The sequence below is a fragment of the Macrotis lagotis genome, chromosome 1 (assembly GCF_037893015.1).
Source record: "Macrotis lagotis isolate mMagLag1 chromosome 1, bilby.v1.9.chrom.fasta, whole genome shotgun sequence".
Classification (NCBI taxonomy): domain Eukaryota; kingdom Metazoa; phylum Chordata; class Mammalia; order Peramelemorphia; family Peramelidae; genus Macrotis; species Macrotis lagotis.
The window spans coordinates 799,726,063-799,746,650 of NC_133658.1; the positions used below are offsets into that span (position 1 = coordinate 799,726,063).

The 20,588-nt window shown below is 41.8% G+C and overlaps 1 protein-coding gene across 1 annotated transcript in view; it reads right to left on the reverse strand.

Annotated features, from left to right (window-relative positions):
• The window catches only part of CHRDL2 (chordin like 2), a 96,134-nt gene that overhangs the window by 74,956 nt on the left and 590 nt on the right, over positions 1 to 20,588 (reverse strand). Inside the window, exons 2-3 of the mRNA XM_074216868.1 lie at positions 20,230 to 20,328; positions 3,759 to 3,871 (exon numbers count right to left, since the gene is read on the reverse strand). Of these exons, the coding sequence (XP_074072969.1) occupies positions 3,759 to 3,871; positions 20,230 to 20,311 (195 nt within the window). The 5' untranslated portion in view covers positions 20,312 to 20,328. The remainder of the gene's footprint in view (positions 1 to 3,758; positions 3,872 to 20,229; positions 20,329 to 20,588) is intronic.

Sequence of the window (20,588 nt, forward strand, 5' to 3'; positions counted from 1 at the left end):
AGGAGTCCAAAAGAAAAAGGGAAGATGGCTTTTAGTTGTTCTTGTTTGAACATTATTCTGATGTCTCAAAAGATCAGAGAATTTCCTAATTGGGGTATTTAATGACTCACCAGAATTCTTCCCAGTGCCTACATGAAGTAATAATGTTTGTTCTCCATTCTAGAAGAAGACCATGACATCAGGGAGGTGATGCACATGACTTGGATTTGAGTGAGGGAGTGCTGTGCTAAGTTATCAGCCTCACTTTCTCTTCCAGAGCCATCTGCACCCAGTGGCCAGATATGAATCAGAATGACAGGAGATGGCCATTGGTGTGAGGCAATCAGTGTTAAGTTATTTGCCCAAGGTCACATGGCTAGTAAGTGGCAAGTATCTAGAGATGGCCTTGGATTCGAGGTGATCAGGAGCTTAAGAAATACTTTTTGGATAGGCCTGGATTGGCTTAACCAGTCACACAGAAAAAAAGTGCATGAAAAATGCCTATTGTCTAGACCATATCATGTCTATGATTCAAAGTAGTTATGTGTACTAGAGAACTAGAACACTAAACTTGGGAGTCAGGAAGCTCTAGGTTCTAATCTTGCCCAAGACTCTTCTTGCTAATTCACTTGACCTTTCTGAGGTGGTTTCCTTGTCTGTAAAATGGGTTGTTGTGAGGATAAAATGATGTGAAATGTTTTGAAAGCCCTAAGATGCTATATAAAAATGGGTTATAATTAGAAAGGAAGAAAGAAAAAGAAATAAAGATGTAATCAGAAAAAGAAGTGAATTGGCCATTTCATATGGGAAATGAATAACCACCAGACAATATTTGTACACGATTATCCACAAAGAATATTGGTTCTAGAATCAGAGAATCTGGGTTCAAACTAATCTGACCTCTGATGCTTTATGTGATCTTAGGTAAGTCTTTTAACTTCCCTGAACCTTGGTTTCCTCATCTATAACATAATGAAATTGGATACAATGGCCTCTGGGATCCCTCTCAGCTCTAAAATTCATTATGAAGTAAAGGAAGACCTCTCTTTTCCTCCTCCCCAACCTCAGCACACTGGAGGGACTCCCTTGGTGGATTTATGGTAAGTTATGGGCAAAATTGAGCAGCTATGCATTGCACTGGATAGAGTGCTGGAAGACCTTAGTTCAAATCTGGACTCAAACATTTACTACCTATGTGACCCTGAGCAAATCACTTAACCCTGTTTGCCTCAATTTCCTCATATGTAAAATGAGCTAGAAAAGGAAATGACAAATCACTCCAATGTCTTTGCCAAGAAAATCCCAAATGAGGTCATGAAGAGTTGGATATGACTGAAACAACTGAACAACAAATAGACAAATGTGGTGCCAAATGAGCAGGTGTGGAAGGATTGTGATTTACGCATTTGGAGGAAGTATCCACGTTGATGTTGTAAATATCCAGTAAAATGTTAAAGTGTGATGAGATTTAATTTGATTTGACTTTCTACCAAATTCTTGAATAAAAAATGCCTCCATCAGAAGCAAAGAGCTCAGTCACTAATAAGCTGTATGAGTTCCTGAAGCTCAAGAACCACATTGGTCTTTCTGTGGATCTCAATGTTTAGAGCTGAGTCTGGCACATAGTAAATGCTTATTGATTGGATAACTCACTTAATCCCTTGGAATCTCAGTTAACTCATAGAATCCTAAATTTAGAGCTGAAAGGGACCTCAGAGCCCATCTGGTCTCTCAATTTAGAGACTAAGAGTCAAGGAGATTTGTTGCTTATCCAAGATCACAGAGGTACAGTAGTAGTGAGCATCAAATTATTGATTTGCTCAAGGTCACACAGATCCAGCAGTAAGTAAAGAATTTGAACCCAGGTCCTCTGACTCCCAAGTCAGTGATCTTTCCACCATTTCATGCTGCTTCTCAGTGGGAATCCAAATGCATGAACTTTAGATTATGAAACTCATCTATAAAATGAGCTTGATAATCCCTGACCTGCCTCCCACACAGGATTACTGAGGAATTCAATGATTGAATGCTCTTAAAAGTACCAAGCTTTTTTCCCTAACTTTAGAATTGACTGTACAGCTTGGGAGACACTGGCACAGGACCACCCAACATGGCATGCCCTCATCAGTGAGGGTATCACACTCCATGAGGAAGGCAGAATTGAAGCAACTCAAAGGGAACATGACATACATAAGTTTAGAGTACCCACCCCAGGTGTTCACATGGACTATTTGTGTTCAACTTGTGGTAGAGCATTCCAAGCTCATATTGGTCTGATCAGCCACAGTGGGGCACACTGTAATTTATCTCAAACATGGTGATGTCATTTTGGTCTTCTTCAATAATGAAGGACAAGAACCTACCAGGTTTCTACACAAATGGAACAGAATAATTAATATTATCACCACAACCATCATAACAGCTAACATTTATACAATGCTTTAAAGTATGCAAAGCATTTTACAAATGTTAGCTCATTTTATTCTTACAACAACCCTTAAAGCAGATGCTATTCTCTCTATTTTAAAACTGAGAAAACTTGAGAGGTTAAGTGAGTAGCCCTGGATCACTCAACTATTAAGTAACTGAGGCTAGATTCTTCCTAATTCCAAGTCCAAGGCTTTCTCCACTGTGCCACCTAGCTGTCTAAACAGCATCTTCAACATCAGGTGTAATTAATAGACATGTGAGGCAGTTGGTAGAACAGATAGAGTACTGAACATTGTGACGTCAAGGAGACATGGTTCATGGCTTAGCTTTGAAACTTGCCAATTGAGTATTTTTAACCAAGTCATTCATAGATCTCTAAGCTTTTCTCATGTTCCTTGCTCCCTGCTGGTACTTTCCTTGGGGATCATTCCTCAACTCTCAACTTTTAATAATCTTTTTTTTGAAGACCATACAAACTCTTTGTAATATGCTCTCCTGTACTTGCTGCAGTCACACCCTGGTCTCCAGGTCATTCTCTTAATGCTCTCAATGCCATACCTGACTCATGATCATACTTTTCACTATAACCAGGGATTTCAATATTCATATCAACAACTGACCTAACCCTCTGATCTTATAATTCCTCAACCCTCAAGTTTAGCAACCTCCTTCTCCACCCTCCATTATGGCCACATACCAATATTGCCACATCTGACACTTCACCATCTCTTAAAATTTCACCCTTTGAAATGTTCATTGCCATTCACAACTTCCCACCCTTTTGCTTTCTAGCTCTCATTAAAAAAAACCTATTTGGGGTTTTTATCATAGCTTTTACCCCCCTGGACCCAGTGTTCCTATTCTTCCAATTCATCTTCCCCACTCTGGCTTCTCTCTTTCCATATTCATCCTTGATCCCAATAGTGTTTCACTAGCCACAAGCCTCAACTAGTTGTCCTGATTTAAAGTTGCATCCTCCTTATTATCCAGAAGAGGAAATTCAGTCCTGGAGTAGGGAGTGGACTTACAAGGTCACTCAAATACTAAGTGGCAGAAGAGGACAGTGCTCTTTCCATTATAGCACACTGCCCTCATCAAATGAAGTAATATAAATAAAGCACTTTGTAAATTATATTCATTTCAGTTAGCAACCTCCTGTGATCCATTGGAAGAAATCACTTTGTAAACTTTCAAGGGTGAGAAGAGCAAGAGTCTCCGCTGTGAGACTGGCACAGATGGGGACCATGCAATGTCTCAGGATCTTTAGAGGTCCCTGCTTTGTGGGAATTTTTAGGTATGTCTCCATGGCCATTTTTTCAGGCCCAGTGGAGATGGATGGACCAACCTACCTCAGAACAGGTGCAACGCAGACAGTACATCAGCCCCTGTGGCTCCAAGTAGGGATGCCAGCTCTCCCCTAGGGCATATCGCTTCCCGTGGAAAAGGCAAAACATGTCAGGGCCTGGAAAGACCAACCAGCCACACATTAGTAGTCCCCAGGATGATGTCTTCACCCTGCCTCTTGGAATGCTTCATTTACTTCAAAACTGAGCTAAAACTCAGTTTTCTATTTGAAACTTTTCCTGATCTCACCTCCCCCAACAAAAAAAGCACTTTGTATCTATATCATATATGTTTTGCATATATTTCTTTGCATGTCTCCTTAATAGAATAAACTCCCTGAGGGCAAGGATTATTTTATTTCTGACTTTGTGTACCTAGAGCCCATCATATAATAAGCACTTAATAAATGCTTGTTAATTGATCTGTTCATCCTTGAGGTCTCCATCTTGAGACTCATGTCTTCTGGGGAGCCCTCCCTGATTGATCGGCCTATGCTGAGCTTTATCACAAAATGAAGGAGCTTCTGGAAGGGCCCTTAGGGATTAAGATTTGACCTTTGATTTTTTTTTTTTAGTTTTGCAAGGCAGTGAGGTTAAGTGGCTTGCCCAAGACCACACAGCTAGGTAATTATCAAGTGTCTGAGGTCATATTTGAACTCAGGTACTCCTGACTCCAGGGCTGGTGCTGTATCTACTGCGCCATCTAGCTGCCCCTTGACCCTTGATTTCAAGGGACTCCCAGCTGAAGGTATACTCTTTATCTATGTAAGTAAACACTTCTCCAATCTGTAATCTGAGAGCTGTTTAGAGTATGGAATGGTAAAGTGACTTGCATAGGGTCACATAACCATTAGATATTGGGGCAGGGCTCCAAACCAAGCTTTCCTGCCTCCAATATCAACTCTTTATCCACTCTGCCATCCTGGACCTCATTGGAGGATCCCTTTGAAATAATAAAATTCTAGAATCCCAGAGTTGGAAGGGATCTCACAGATCAGCTAATGCTGATACTGGAACAAAAATACATGAATAAAAATTCTCTCTTAAAGTTATATAATTAATCAACCAACATGCATTTATTTACTGATTCAGTTTCAAAATTGTAAAGTGGACACAATAATGGCACCTACTTTGTGGGGTTGTTGTGAGAATCCAATAAGATTATATTTGTGAAGTGCTTAGCACATAGTAAGTAATTAATAAACTTTTGCTTTTTTTCACTTTCCCTTCCACCATTATGTGCTTGTTGCTATTCCAAAGCTACATAGATGAAAAAGAAATAGTATCTTCCTTCTATCAGGAGAGACAATATGTACCCATAAAAGAATATGGAAAGTAAATACAAAGTAATTTCAAAGGGGAAAGAGCTCTAGTTTAGAGGAGTCCTTAAAGTCAAGTCATTTTAAGACTGGCTTTACTCATTGCAATAGAAGAGGGTTAGAATAGATACTCTCTAAAGTCTTTTCCATTGTTTGGAGTTCTTTATTTCTCTAAATCAGACTGTGCTAAGTTCTCTCTCTCTCTCTCTCTCTCTCTCTCTCTCTCTCTCTCTCTCTCTCTGTGTGTGTGTGTGTGTGTGTGTGTGTATCTGTCTGTCTCTGTCTCTGTCTCTCTCCACCCCACTCCCCAGTCTATTCCACTGGTAGATATCTCTGACTGCTAGATTTTTCCTTTGAACTAAACCTAAAATTGCCTCCCTTAAGTTTCTAACTTTGGCTCTAAGTTCTGCTCTCTGGGACCAAAAGAGTTGCTTCACTTTATGTGAAAGCATCTAACCCAACCCTCTCGATTTATTGCTGAGGTAGATCCAGGTGAGAGGTGAAATGACTTGCCTAAGGTCCTGCAGTTGAAATTCACTGGTTGAGTCCTTACTCAAATTCAAGTTTCCAGGCTCCTAGGTCAGAGTCTTCTCCTACTTGGAACTCCCACAGCCTGTTCCTAGTACTTGTTTGGTCCTTCCACCATAGAGGATGTAATTCCTCGTGTAGTCACTTATCATTCTACATATAAGAAGAAGATCTTTGTATCTATACAAAGAAGATCTTTGCTCTCAATGGAATTCTGTCTGCTTTTAATGTAATTGAAGTTATTTAGGTATTCAATGAATTTGAGAAAGTTCATGGACTCATTGACATAGAGCTAGAAAGGACCTTAGAGTTAATGTAGTCAAATCCCTTCATTTTACAGATATGGAAACTGAGACCCAGAGAGGTTAAGTGATTTTTCCCTAGGTAACTTGAGGAGAGTGAGGGACAGAGCCAGAGCCAGAGAACTTACAAATGAGGAGACCAGAAGCTTTGAGAAGGAGGTGAACTAAGTTCTGATAGAAACCAGGGATTCAAAGAAGTAAAAATGAGGAGTACTAAATGTTTTCTGAATTGAATTTTAAGGTCCCTTCTGGCTCTGACATTGTGTATTATAAGGTCAGTCAATCAATCAACAAATATTTATTAAAGGATTATTACATCCTTATATACTTTCCAGCTTTGACATTCTATATTCTGTGGTCCCTTTCAGTTTTGGTACACAGTGCTCTTAAATCCTTGGGGGACAGGGTGAGGTGACATTTTTGGATTTCAAGTTCTTTCCAGTTCTAATGTTCTAAACTCTCATTAAGCTATGCCTTCTCTGTTTCATGACTCCACACAGACCAAGATCTTTTTTTTAGGTTTTTTCAAGGCAAATGGGGTTAAGTGGCTTGCCCAAGGCCACACAGGCAATTATTAAGTGTCTGAGGTTGGATTTGAACTGAGGTCCTCCTGACTCCAGGGCTGGTGCTCTATCCGCTGTGCCACCTAGCCACCCTTTAACAAGATCTTCTTGTGAGGGTTCTTGAGTCAGTATAAGGCATAAGCAGTCTAGGGGAGGTATGACTAGACATTAATTTATGAGAAAAGGATCTGATGGTCAGAAAGAGGTAATGAAACCTTCCAGTTCTTGTCAACCCAAAATGCTAATCAACCAATAAGTCTTTTTAAGTGCCTACTATGTGCCAGGAACATGAAAAAGGCATCCTTGAAGACCAGGGGAGGGAATATTCCTATTGTCTTCTGCCCTAGTCAGAACTCATCTAGAATCACATTTAGAAAGCTCACTGTTAGACTAAATGTTAAACAGGAGCAATTAGCACTCTGGCTAGAGCAACTAGGCTTACAGCCAAGATTTGAGTTCAAATCTAAACTCAGACTAGTTGTGTGGACCTGGACAAGTCACTTAACCTCTGTTTGCCTCAGTTTCCTTATCTCTAAAATGAAAATAATAATGCCTATCTCTTAGGGTTGTTCTGTGGATGCAATGAAATAATAATTATAAAGGGCTTAGTAAGTAAAAACTATATGTCAGCTGTTATTATTATTATTACTGTTATTGCTCACAGGAGAGAGACCAGAATGGTGATGGGAATGAAGACCATGCCTCAGGATGGAAGGCTCAACTTAAAGTGCCAGGCTCAGAAGAGACACAGCCCAGGCCAAGTATTCCAAGGGTTTTCTTGTGGAAAAGGGATTTAACCTATTTTACCTTGTCCCCCTCAGCAGAATGAGGAAAACTGAATGGAAGGTACAGAGAAGCAGATTTCAGCTAGAAATACGACATGTCTCAGTAATTAAAGTGACTCCAAAGTAGATTGAAGTGCCTTGGGAGCAATGAGCTCTGGTAGCTTGTTGGGGAATTGGAGAGAAGATTCCTAATTGGATATGATTTGGAATAAATGATCTCCCAAGGTTCCTTCCAATTCTGAGTATCATTTGATCCTCATTTAGAACAGTCATCCTTCACAAGATATGAAGAATGAGGCATGCTGGAACCCAATAGATTCTGGAGAGCTGATTGTTAAATTTTCAGTGTGAGTATTTACTTCTCCCTGAGAATCTGAGCTTTATTTATTGGTTTATTAATTGTATAGCCTTAGGAAAGTGATGGAAAATGTGAGTAATGCTGATTATAATTAAAAGCATGTCATGTGTACTACTGGGGGGTGCTAGTTATCAAACATTTACTAGCACTTGGCTGAGCACAGGTTTACTAACTCCTAACCCCTAATCAATTAAGATTTCTATTTCACCTCCAACTTAAGTATAATCACATACCACTTGACAAGGATGAAGAATTCAGTTCTCCTTTTTGATAAAGAGACACCACCTCTCTATGGTATCAAATGGGCCTTCAATTGAACATCCCAAATTATAGGAATCTCACTTCCTCTTTAAGCATACCATTTTTCTGTAAGATAGTTTTTTTTCTGTCTCTGTGTCTCTGTTTCTGTGTCTTTGTCTCTATATCTGTTCCTGTCTCTGTTTCTCTGTTTTTTTGCTGTCATAGCTTGGAAGTCTTTCCTTATATCTGGATACTTTAAGGGATCCATGCTCCCTTTCATCAGTTCCCTCAAAAGATACTGATTATAATCTATCCATGTGCTCTCATCTTATATAAATCTAATCTGGATCCTCCCATAAATCTTCTAGTGGTGTTGGGGTAGGAGTAAGGCATTCCTCCAGACCTCACACAGACATCAATGGAGAACTTCCTTATACTGAGCTCAAAGTGACTTCTTTTTAAATTCCCTTTCTTGGGTCCCAGTTCAGCCTTGGGTGGGTGGGGGGAATGGAGAGGGGAGAGAGAATATATAAACAGAATCACAAAACGTCAGTAAGAGAGGATTAGAGGTCCTCTAATCCAACCCCCTTATTTTTACAGATGGGATACATGACTTCTAGAGAGGATAAGTGAGTTGTCCAAGGTCACATAACAGTAAATTTGTGGTGGAGCTGGGTCTAGTACTCAAATTTCCTGATTGCATTTAGTGGACTGTTAATAAAGACTCAAGCTAGAAGGATCTAGGGAGCTTGTCTCATCTTCCTCATCCCTCCTCCCAGTTAACAGACACGATTCTTCAGAAAGAATGCTAGATTTTGAGACAGGAGGCCTGGGTTCACATTTTTTTTTTAGGTTTTTGCAAGGCAAATGGGGCTAAGTGGCTTGCCCAGAGCTAGGTCATTATTAAGTGTCTGAGGACAGATTTGAACTCAGGTCCTCCTGATTCCAGGGCCGGTGCTCTATCCACTGCACCACCTAGACACTCCCTGGGTTCACATTTTGACTCTGTCCTTTACAAACGATGACTCAGGCAAATTCTTTAACCTCTGGTGGTCCATTTTCTTATCTTTAAAATGATAGGGTTAGATTGGACAATATGTTTGAATCTATTTGGACTTTGAGTGAGGTTTAACAAAGATTGAGTGCCTAAAGCTAAGCACTTTACAAATATTATCTGTAAACTAGAAAAGTGATCTTTTCTTTCTTAAGTTTTTAAAACCACTTTGTCTGAGTCTTTCCACTGCCTCCAATATTCTTTATCGTGAATCACACTTATCTCTATACATATTATCTGTTCGCTCTTCAATAGAGTATAAAGTCCTGTGGGCAAGGACTGGGTCATTTTTTCTTTGCATTCCTGGCACCTTGCATTTAGTGGACTGTTAATAATGATGATGCTTTCCTTTGTTCTCAAAGAAGACCATGACATCAGAGAGGTGATGTCATGAGAAGCATATGAATTGGATTTGAGTGAGGTGGTGCTGTGCTAAGTCACCAGCCCCACTTTCTCTTCTGGAGATATCTGAGCCCAGTGACCAGCTATGAATCAGTATGATTGGAGATGGACCTGGATGAGAGGCAATTAGGATTAAGTGACTTGCCCAAGGTCACACAACTAATGGATCCTTAATAAAGAGTTATTAAATTGATTAGGAAAATGGTACCACTTGCCCAAGGTCACATGCATTTGGAAGCTGAGTAACTGGGACTCAGACTCCTGCTAATTCAAAGTTTAGTGCACTTTCCACTAACTAGTCCATGTTTGCTCCAAGTGGGCCATTTGGAGCTCTGGAGACTATGTCATTTGCCTTGAATCTGTTTTCTTCTAGACAAGTGAGGGGACTTGCAGGTTCACCCCTTTGGCCCATGGGAGGAGGCCCAGGCTGAGGCAGTGGATCCTGTTTCCAGTGAGGCTGTATCAAATTTGCTGTGTTTATCTCTGCCCCGCTGTTGGCAGGGAAGGGGCCGCCTGCTGGGCCTGAGGTTCACATGTTTAAAGCCAGACCAACTCTCTAAGGAGTGAATAATGTCTTTATTTCTCTGGGCCTTCCCCCCTTTGGGCGGGGGATGGAGGAGGGAGCTGTTGCAACACATCAGAGGACTCAGCCTGGGCCTGAACACAGTCCCACCTTCGTCTGGGACAGCCCCTATTCGGCCCAAGGCCTCTGCCCCTAGTGCCAACTGGCATGGCCCTCTTGACTGGACCCCCCCCCCTCCCCACTCCAAACTCCTTCATAAAAGTGAAGACAGAGGGAGTGCCTCAATCAATGTCTAAGCCAGGCCACCCCCCGCCCCTGGGGTAGGGAGGAGAGAAGGAACTAGTAGAAACCAAGGAAGGAGGTGGGGCTGGGGGACAAACCTCACCCTTGGGAGGCCTCTCCACTGCCACAATTTTTGTCTCCTTCCTCTCCCTTCCCTCCCCAAGCTATCTAAGCAGGAAAGCATTGAGTTGGGGGGTGGGGGGTGGGAGGGGAGATTTGCTCAGGACAAAATCTTCTCTTCTCAAAGAGGCCAGTGACCCAAGTTGGTGCCAGGGCTGGGAAAGGGAAAGTTAACTGATGGACATGACATCTTTAATGTTGCCCCTACTTTGGGATTAACACAACTGTAATTCTCTTATAGATTTATCAGGAACACATTTATAAAAAATAATAATAGCAGGAATATACATTGGAGAAGTATGAACTATTAGAGTTCCTGGGGTGGAAGTAGGGGTAGGGTATAAGTCATTTCCGAAAATGTTTCCTAAAAGAGATAGCATTTGAATAAGGTTTTAAAGGCGGGAGAATAATTAGACAGTCAAAGGGTGAGAATGAGGCACGTTCAAGCTTAGGAAACAAAAACAGCAGAGAAATGGAAGAAGGAGCTTGCAAGACTGAGAACAGTCCAGTTTGCTTACAATTTATGGAACAGAATGTAGGGAGGGACTCAGTTATGAGTATGTCCCTGTTTGATGTTGCCTTACTCAGGACAAGGACTGGGTCATATTCATCTATTAAAGACTCTATGGTAGAGTAAGAAAAACTGGTCCAGAGGATGGAATGCTGAGCCTGAAGTCAGAGGAGACCCATCTTCCTAAATTCAAATATTGCCTCAGAAAATATTGCCTGGGCAAATCATTTATCCCTGTTTGCCTCAGTTTCTTCATCTATAAAATAAGCTGGAGAAGGAAATGACAAACCACTCCAGTATCTTTGCCAAGAGCACCCCAAATGGGGTCAGGAAGCCTCGGACATTATGCAAACAATTGAACAACAAAACAAAATACTCAGAACTTTTCCTCCATCCCCAAACCTAACCTGGAAACTATTTGCCTCTTTCCAGAGCACATAAGATTCATTCTCCTCTACTCCACTCCTCTTCCTTCTTTTGTTCCTCCATATCTCTTCCTTCTCTTCTTCATCTTTTTATAATCTCTTTCTCCTCCATCTCTTCTTCCTCCATTTTCTCCTCTTCCTTCTCTAGTTTCCTCTCCTCTTTCCACTTTATCCTCACTGTGTTTCTCTCCTCTTCCTCCTCCTCCTTTCCTAAGCCATGGAGGATTTGGGATAAATCAAATTAAAAGTTATAACATCTCATTTCTATAACATTTATAGGTAAATGAAGTACTTTCCTCTAAAAAGTCCTATGAGGTAGTTGGTAAAAATAGTATCCTCATTTTGTGTCCAATAAACTATTTATCAGGACCCCAATCAAAAAGCTTCACATCCCTACCCCCTTCTAACCAAAGGTGTAACCCTCTAGTCCTGTGGTCTCCACTGAAAACCCAAGCAGTATGTTTTGGTGACTATTCCCCAAGTTCTCACCTGGATCAAAGGATTTAACCCTGAAAGAGGGGCATTAGCAATCATCTAATGAAATGAGTCACAATTTTACAGGTGAGAATCCTAGAAAGGTGAAGTGACTTGCTTTGTCAAACAGGGTTAATTAGAAGCCTAGTCTTCTGGCTCAAAAGATAGCACTCTTCACAGGTTCTCATACTCATTCCTTCAAGTTTCAGTCCAACACATCTACTCTGGGAGCTCACCCTGAAAACCCAGCCAGTAGTCTTCCCTTCTCTGATGATCTTGAGTTTTTACTGTGTAATTAGCACAATCTCATGATTATACTCCCATGCCTCCCCAGTCAGCCTGGGAGGAAGCTCCCTGAAGGCAAAGGCATACTCACTTCCTTTTCCTGGCTGCCCCAAGGCCTACAGTCAGCATGGGAAACTAGTTCCACTGAAAGCAAGCCCAGGCTAAAAACAGAAATGGGGTAAAAAGATTCAGTTTACAGACAGGGTCCTAAACAGAACCAATTATACTGGAAAGACTGTATACCTTCATCCCCTGCCTCACCTCACCCCAAACTCCCATGAGCCCATTCTCTTTCCCTATTATTTCTCTTGCCACTTTTTCCATTGTCACCCAGAATTCTCTATTGCTCTCCCCTTTTCTTCCCAACTCCTCCTCCTTCCCTTTCCCAGTATCTCTGCTCACTTTTTGCTCCTCATTCCTACTCCTTTTTCTTGCCCTTCCTCTCTCCATTGTTTCCCTGTCTTTACCCATCTGTCCTCCCTTTTTTCCTCCATTCTCCATCTCTCCCTACTCCCTTTCCTTCCATCTTCCCTTCTTTCTCTTCTGCCCCCTACTTCTCTCCCATGTCCCCTTTCCCCCTCCTATTTTCAATTCTTCCATCTTTTCTGCCCTCATTCCTTCTCTCACTCTTATCTTCACTCTTCCATTCCTTTCTCTCCTCTCCAACCCTCATTCCAATATTCCTCTCCTATTATTTTCTCATTTTTTCCTTTTGTTTTCTACAATTTTTTCATTTATTCCTTTTCCCCTTACTAGAGGTCATCTAACTTCACTCATACCTGAACAAGGATGCCCCAGGCAGTAGTCCAGCTCCCTTGGAAGATGACCTCCTCTCTCCTCATTGCTCCTCCTTCTCTCTCTCCCCTTCTTTTTCTCCACCTTTCCCTAGCAAAGTTTCAGAAACAACCCAACACAAATGTTTTCTGAGACAGTCAAAGTAGATAGAGTTCCACTCAGAGACATGAGAACATCTAATATCAGGGCTGGAAAGAGGACTTTAGTAGAAAGAACACAGAATTTCAGAGTTGAAAAGGAACCTCAGAGACCATTTGGTCAACTCTTATTTTACTAGGCAAACTGAGCCCCAGAGAAAGAAAAAACTTGGCCCAGGTCTTAGATCATTCCAAATGCATAAATTCCCACAAACACCTGGTTGAGCCCTAATCCTAATCTTTAAATCTGGAAGTTTTTCCTCTCATTCTCCTGAGAATGGGAGGGCATGAAAGCACTTTACAGATACAGGTGAATCCAAAGGAAATACTTCCTTCTAACATATAGAAAAGAAGGAAAGACCATAAAAGAACCCTTTTTTGGGGGGGGAGAGTTTTAGTTATGGAGCAGTTTTTCAGTTGAAGAGACTGATTTGGGTGGTGTCTTTCCTGGTGAGAAAGAAATGACTGAAATGATTTCTGGCCTCATGTCCCCGACCCTCTGAGTGGCAACCCCCTCCCCCCCTGCCTTTTCCTGAGCTTCTCCCCCCCTCAGAGCAGCAGTCCTTCTCCAACTAGCCCAGGCGGGCGCCAGTGCGGCTGGCTGGGGGAACTTGAGAGCCCAGGCAGCTGGGAACAGGTGCAACAGCTGGAACAGCTGGCGCCTGCTCTGCACATTTTGGAGAGTGTGTAATGGAGACCTCTACTGGCCAGAGAAAAGAGAGGCTGATGCTGGACCTGGGAAGGACATTAGGGAAGTCAGGCTTAGAGTAGAAAGATTTCTAAGATTCAGTCAGCCCTACCCCCACCCAACTGCTTCATGAAGACATCTGGGGGCTGAAATGGGTCAACCAGTAGTGTTATCCCTAGGAAACCTGATGGAAAGGGTCAACTGGGCAGTAATTGGGTTCCAAGCCTCCTCTACACTGAGACTTCTCTTGATTTCTTGCTGTCCATCTTCAGGTTTAGGCTGTCCAATTTTTATTACAACCCCTGTCTATTCTATCCTTCTGTGAGATTCAACTCATGAGTTGGAAATCTGGTCTCCTTTTATCCCTACTCTCCAATCAAACCAATATTCCTATGGATCTGTGATCTCATCAACGAGAGTATTCCCTCCAACACTACAAATCACAATCATACTTCCTGTACCACTCTTGATTCTTGCCTCCTATAAGTTTACCATAGGGTACACTCAAAATGCTTGGATCTTCCTCTCATTCTTCTCATGCTGGGGGAGATATATCACTGGTATTTTCCATTGTACTTCACTACTACTTATCATTTTTTTTCCAGTCATACATTCCTCTGACATCCTTTGTTAAATTTCTGCTTGATCCATGCTCACTCATTTTAGACTTTTCCACTGCCCTTTGGTTATATTCTGTGACTAATAACATCACAAGAAAAATGCTGATCTTAAAAAAAGATGGGATCACTTGATTTACAAAAAAGGAGGAAAATGAAGACCAGAGAAGGGAAGTGGCACCTCAGGTCTCACATCTGATTAGTGGCAGAGTTATAACTGGAATCTAGGTCTCCAGACTCTGAAACTTGGGTCTTGCTGCTATAGATGCCCCTAGTGTGAATTGAGGCCTTACACCAATCCAGTCCACAAAAAAATTTCCCCAAGTACTTCACTATTGGTTAAAAAAGACAAAAGCTTTTATTTCACAATGAGAGCTAGGATTTAAACATCTTAGCTCCCTGGAGAGAGACACCAGTGACTGACATTCACAATACATTATCCAGAGAGGACATGAAATCTCTGGGAAAGAAACACTGGGTTCCTTGTGGAGGTGGGGGTGGGTTTCTTGTGGAGGTGGGGGGTGGGGAGAAAAGATACCAGAGAGGGGAACAAGGGCATAATGTTCTTTCAAAGGTGTGGAAATAGGGGCGGCTAGGTGGTGCAGTGGATAAAGCACCGTCCCTGGAGTCAGGAGTACCTGGGTTCAAATCCGGTCTTAGACACTTAATGATTACCTAGCCGTGTGGCCTTGGGCAAGCCACTTAACTCCATCTGCCTTGCAAAAACCTAAAAAAAGGTATGGAAATAAATGAGAATCATATAATTGGGGCATGAGGACTTTAAGCTAGATGTTAGGAAAGCTTAACATCACTTGAGATTGTCCTCTCCTCACTGAGCCTTAGAGAGGTCATAATGGTCAGCCTTTGTATGATATTCATAGATAGAATCTTAGACTTGGAAGGAGCCTCATCAGTCATCTGGGCCAGTCCATACCTAAAGGAGAAGGCATCTACCACATGTTTGACAAGGGTTTTCTCAATGACCTCATAAAATCCTTCTGAGGTAGTCCCCTAAATGTTTCATTCTCTAGGCTTAACATTCCCTCTTCCATCAAGGAACAATCACCAAAATAGCTACCCAAGAATCAGTGAGCTTATTTCCCCAAGTCTTTTACACATTTCACAAGGGACCCATTCCTAAATGGGGCAACTGAGATCTCCTGTCCAGTCATATCTCCCTTTACAGAATAAAGCTTCTTTCCTTATGCTCTAGTAAAAAAAATGATACAGAAACATGACTCCAACTCCCTCAACAGTGTTACTCTGCTCCATGCTGCTTCTCCAATTGCATAGGGTTGCATTAATCTATTCATTCAATCAACAAGCATTAAGTACTTTCTTTTTATCACTATGTCATGTTAGAGATACCAAGAAAGACATACGAAAGATTCCTGCCCTCAAGAAGATCATATTCAAATAGGAGACAACATTTACAATCTTCTGCCTGGCTCCCTAATGTGAACCTAATATGTACAAATTGGTAGGGCCTCTAATGGGATTTGAGGATTGATCTCAGTCTTAGAGGGAAGGGAATGCTGGGATAGATTGTAGGTAAGGGATGAAGCAGGTAGGTCCAGTATCAGTGCTTGATCTGGGACTTGTTAAGGTTTGTCTCTGAAATGACAGAGAGAGATGATACACACCACATTCTAACCAGGGGTTGGAAAAAAAAAAACTTAACAAAAACCTAACAAAAGGGGCAGCTAGGTGGCATAGTGGATAAAGTACCGGCCTTGGAGTCAGGAGTACCTGGGTTCAAATCTGGTCTCAGACACTTAATAATTACCTAGCTGTGTGGCCTTGGGCAAGCCACTTAACCCCATTTGCCTTGCCAAAAACCTAAAAAACAAAACAAAACAAAACAAAACAAAAACTAACAAAAAACCTTGAAGTATCACCCCCAAAGCACAAGATTCTTGACCATCCATTGCTATAACATTTGAAGGTTACAGGGGTCCTATACCTGAAGTGTAAGCAGATGGTTTCTAGGAGAGCTAAAAAAGTCCTTGGAGAATATCACGATCACAACCTTCATTTTACAGGTAAGCCAAATGAGAGAAAGGACTAGCCTATGAACATTTGCAAACTAGTTTCAGAGCATAGGACTGATTCCAAGTCAAGGATTCTTCCCATTGCCATTTGGTAAGAATGACATGTTAAGGGTGATGAGGGTCTTTAATTAAGACCAAAGAATAAAAAAAACTCCCTGACTTCTAAAGAGGTTCTCCCCTGTATCACCAAACTGTCTTTCCCTCCATCATAACAGGGACCTTGTCTTACTTATACTTTTTTTTTAGGTTTTTGCAAGGCAAATGGGGTTAAGTGACTTGCCCAAGGTCACACATCTAGGTAATTTTTAAGTGTCTGAGTACAGATTTGAACTCAGGTACTCCTGACTCCAGGGTCGGTGCTCTATCCACTGCACCACCTAGCTGCCCCTGTCTTACTTATACTTCATGTCTCCTCTGGGCTCTGAACACAAGGGGCACTTTACAAATTTATGTGGAACTGAATTGAACTGACCTGGAATTGAATTCAATCTGTGATCTATCTTGCAACTTTATTCCATTCCTTATACCCATGCCACAAATGGAAATACTGATTCACTCATGGTGATCAAATCCTCCTCACTCAAATGAACCTAAGACTATGAAGCAAAAGATCAGTGCTCTGCAGTGTGACTCAGAGGCCAGAGCCTCTCTGAGCCTTGTTTTCTCCAGGATGTTGTCAGCATGTTGTACCATTGGCATCCTGTGACAGTGAACTCTGTACAATCAAAGACCAATATACTCATTTAAGTAGTTGGTGGCCTAAGACAGAAAAAGGAAAAACCTTCCTGCCTAAAATTATTTCCACAATCACCTTGTCAAACAATGTCTGAAATTTCACCATTAAAGGTTTGATTATTTGAGCTTTATTAGCCTGACAGGTGTTGGAGGACCTTAGAAGATAGAATGAATACCAGAGCTAGAAAGAATTTTAGAACAAAAAAATGTTAGAACTGGGAGGGACCTTAGAGCACAATGTTAAAGCATCAAGAGAACTTAGAACATGGAATGTAAGAAAAGTCAATTTAAGAGCTAGATAGAGCTCTCATTGAATAGTTGGAGTATTCAGAATAAAGTAAGGGAAACGACTTGTCCAAGGTCATACAGGGAATTTGTAGAAGAATCAGGATTAGAATTCAGGTCTCCTGATTCCTAGTCCAAGGTTTTCTCCACTATAGCACATTGCCAGATATAGATGATGAAATTATAGCAAATGTTACAGTTCTCTGAAATGAGATGACAAGAAAGAAGAGGTGGTCCTAAATTATAATATTGGTAGGCAATCAGAGAGGGCTTCATAGAGAGATAAGAATTGGGCTGAGTTTTGAAGGGAGACAATCCTGGTGCAGTGGAACCCAAGAAATCTCTGTTCTGATTCAGAATCTGCCACTAATCTGAGTAATCAACTTGGGCAAGTCACTCTCCTAATCTCTCTCTATATATAAAATGAGAGTAAGCATTGATCCTAAATGTTCTTTTTAGTTCTGATATTCTTAAACACCAACTGAATTACTCTTGAGTAGGTTGAGAGGAGGTGGGCATTTCATAATAGGCACATCCTAAGGGATGTATCTACATACTATAAGGCCAAGCCAAAGCATATCTTGGGTGCTAATACCCAGCTTACTACAAGGCTTCTGGCAAAACCACCTTGAAAATGCCTTTGTGAAAGTCAGGTCACTGTGACTAGTCTAGGACAAGTCTATGGCTGTGTCTCTGTCTCCATCTCCCCCCCTCCACTTCCCCCCCCATCTCTCTCTGTCACTCTGATTCTGTCTCTTTGTCTCTGTCTCTTTTTCCTCTCCTGACCTCCCCTCTCCCCATTTAAGGAGAAAAGAACACATGCCAAGAGGAAGCCCAGAGGGTCTGGAGAAGTTACCTGAACCAGCTCCCTGCCTTTAGGCCAATCATCATAAAAGTCATAGAATCAGAGATTTAAAGCTGGAAGAGACCTCAAATGTTCAACTCTGAGGAAACTGAGCCCTTAGAAGATTAAATGACTTGCCCAAAGTCCTATAGCTATGTAAATATTCTAGGCACAAGTCAAACCAAAGCCCTCCTGACTTCAAATGCAAAGCACTCTTTACAAAGCCACCCTGTCTCTCTGGTATGTCTGAGGTCACACAGGGAGGCATTGGTAGGGCCCTTGGATAATAAAATTCTGGAAGTTTAATGTGGGAAGGTCTCTAGGATAAACCCTCTTCCAGATTGAGGTCCAGAAAAATTGCCCAAGTGAGTCAGCTACAGAGTTAACCTTAAGTGGAGAATGAAGGGAAATACAGAGTAAGTCCTGGCCCCTGTCCTCAGGAAGCTGTCTAGTGGGAGAGCCTAAACTTTGTTCTTAAAAATATCAGTAAGTTGGGGCAGCTAGATGGTGCAGTTGATACAGTACCAGCCCTGGAGTCAGGAGAACCTAAGTTCAAAACCAGCTTCAAGACACTTAATTGCCTAACTGTGTGACCTTGGGCACATAAAAAATTTTTAAATATATCAATAAGCTTGACTTTCATTTTTGTCTTTGTATCACACAATTTCTGGTGCATAGTAGGAGCTTCTTAACTGACTGGTTGACTGATATATGCTAAGCACTGTCTGAGTGTTACTGACTATTAGGGCTAAAAAGAAGTTTAGAAAAAGGAGAGAATTTATTTAATAAAAATGGTTGGGGTTTCTGAAGTCCCAACCAGAGTCTCTCCAGCCTTCTTTTTCAACTCCTATGACTGACCTCTTTTCCCTGTCTCACAAAGTCAGGAAGTCCTTCTTTAGTTCTAACTTATATAATAAAAGTTATGAACCTTCTTTTTTCCCATTTTTGATCCAGGCAGTTAAACTGTCTGCCTTGGATGGATTTAGGGAAACTCTCCAAACCAATTTAATTTCGTTAGGATTCTAAGATTTAGATCATTGAAAAGGACCTTAGAGTTAGTTCATGTTATCTAAGCCTCTTTCACTTTTCAGGTGTGAAAACTGAGGCACAGGGAGGCATATGGCTTGGTCAAGATCATAGAAGTGGTAAAAAGCAGAGCCAATCCTTGAACATAGATTCTTTGACTCAACATTCTCATGCCTTTTCTATAACTGGAGACAGTGGTCTCTTTTTCTCTTCTCCAACATAAACTCTCTTCTCCACTGATGTCCCTAGTACCTCTCTTCAAGCTTAGTTTCTGCCCTCAAGAAAGGGGGCAGGGCTGTGGAGAGAAAAGAAGTCTGCAAATGCAGACTTGAGTCAAGTGTTAGTTCTACCACTACAAACTGCTTGTGTGTGGGCAAGTCACTGAGCTTTATTTTCCTGATCTGTAAAATGGAACTAATAATGGTTATATTGACTTATCTCACATGGCATTTAGAGAAAAGTGTTTTGGAAACATTAGTGTGCTAAATAAATGGGAACTATTACCATTACTGTATCTAATTTGTGTCAATCAAAACCCAGGGTCCTAGCCCACTTCTTCCAGGAAGCCTTCCTTGATCAACTAAGCCTACAGTGGTTACTTAATTCCTGCTCAAGGCTTTCAGGCCATTCCTCTGTCTCTGAGCTTTGGAGTGGCCCTCCTGCTGAATGGTTTCTTCTACACTCTGTATTCTCATTCTCTCTCTCTCTCTCTCTCTCTCTCTCTCTCTCTCTCTCTCTCTCTCTCTCTCTCTCTCTCCCTCTCCCTCTCTCTCTCTCTCCTTTCACTCTCTTTCTCTTCTTTTAGTCCCTTTTCTTCCTCTACTTTTTTCTTCTGCTTCTCTCTGTATCTCTGACTCTCATTGTGTCTCTATCTCTTTGTCTCTTCTTTCTGTCTCTGTGTCTGTCTGTCTATCTCCTCTCTCACACACACATTCATAAGTATACTCCTGTCCATCGTTTGATCCCCTTTTTCCTCCCAACATTGGATAACAGAAAAGGGCTTAGAGAGTGCATTCTGGTCTTTCCATCCCTTTAAAGTATCTGGGGCTGAAGGGACTGTCCCCCAGATCAGTCTACGCTCTCAGCCCCCAAGCCTCTTCTCTTCTTGCCGTGCCCCTCTCTACTCACGGGTCCGGGGATGAGTGTCCGAGGGAAACCAGAGAAGGACAAATCCGAGCAAGGAAGAGAGGACTCTGACTTCAGGAACCATTCTTCCACCTCCAGACCCTAGGCAGAGCAGGAAAAAGGAGGAAAGAGCAAGGGCTAACCAGGAATACCAAGAGGTGAGGAGGGAGAGAGAGAGAGAGAGAGAGAGAGAGAGAGAGAGAGAGAGAGAGAGAGAGAGAGAGAGACTGAAAGGATCTCGGAGGACCCTTCTACTTCTCAAATTCTATGATACAGAAAGGGAGAGGGGAGAACAAGATGAGGGAGATCTAAGAAGCGTGGGAGAGGGGTTGTGGGGAGAGATAAAAGAAAAGGCAAAGCTC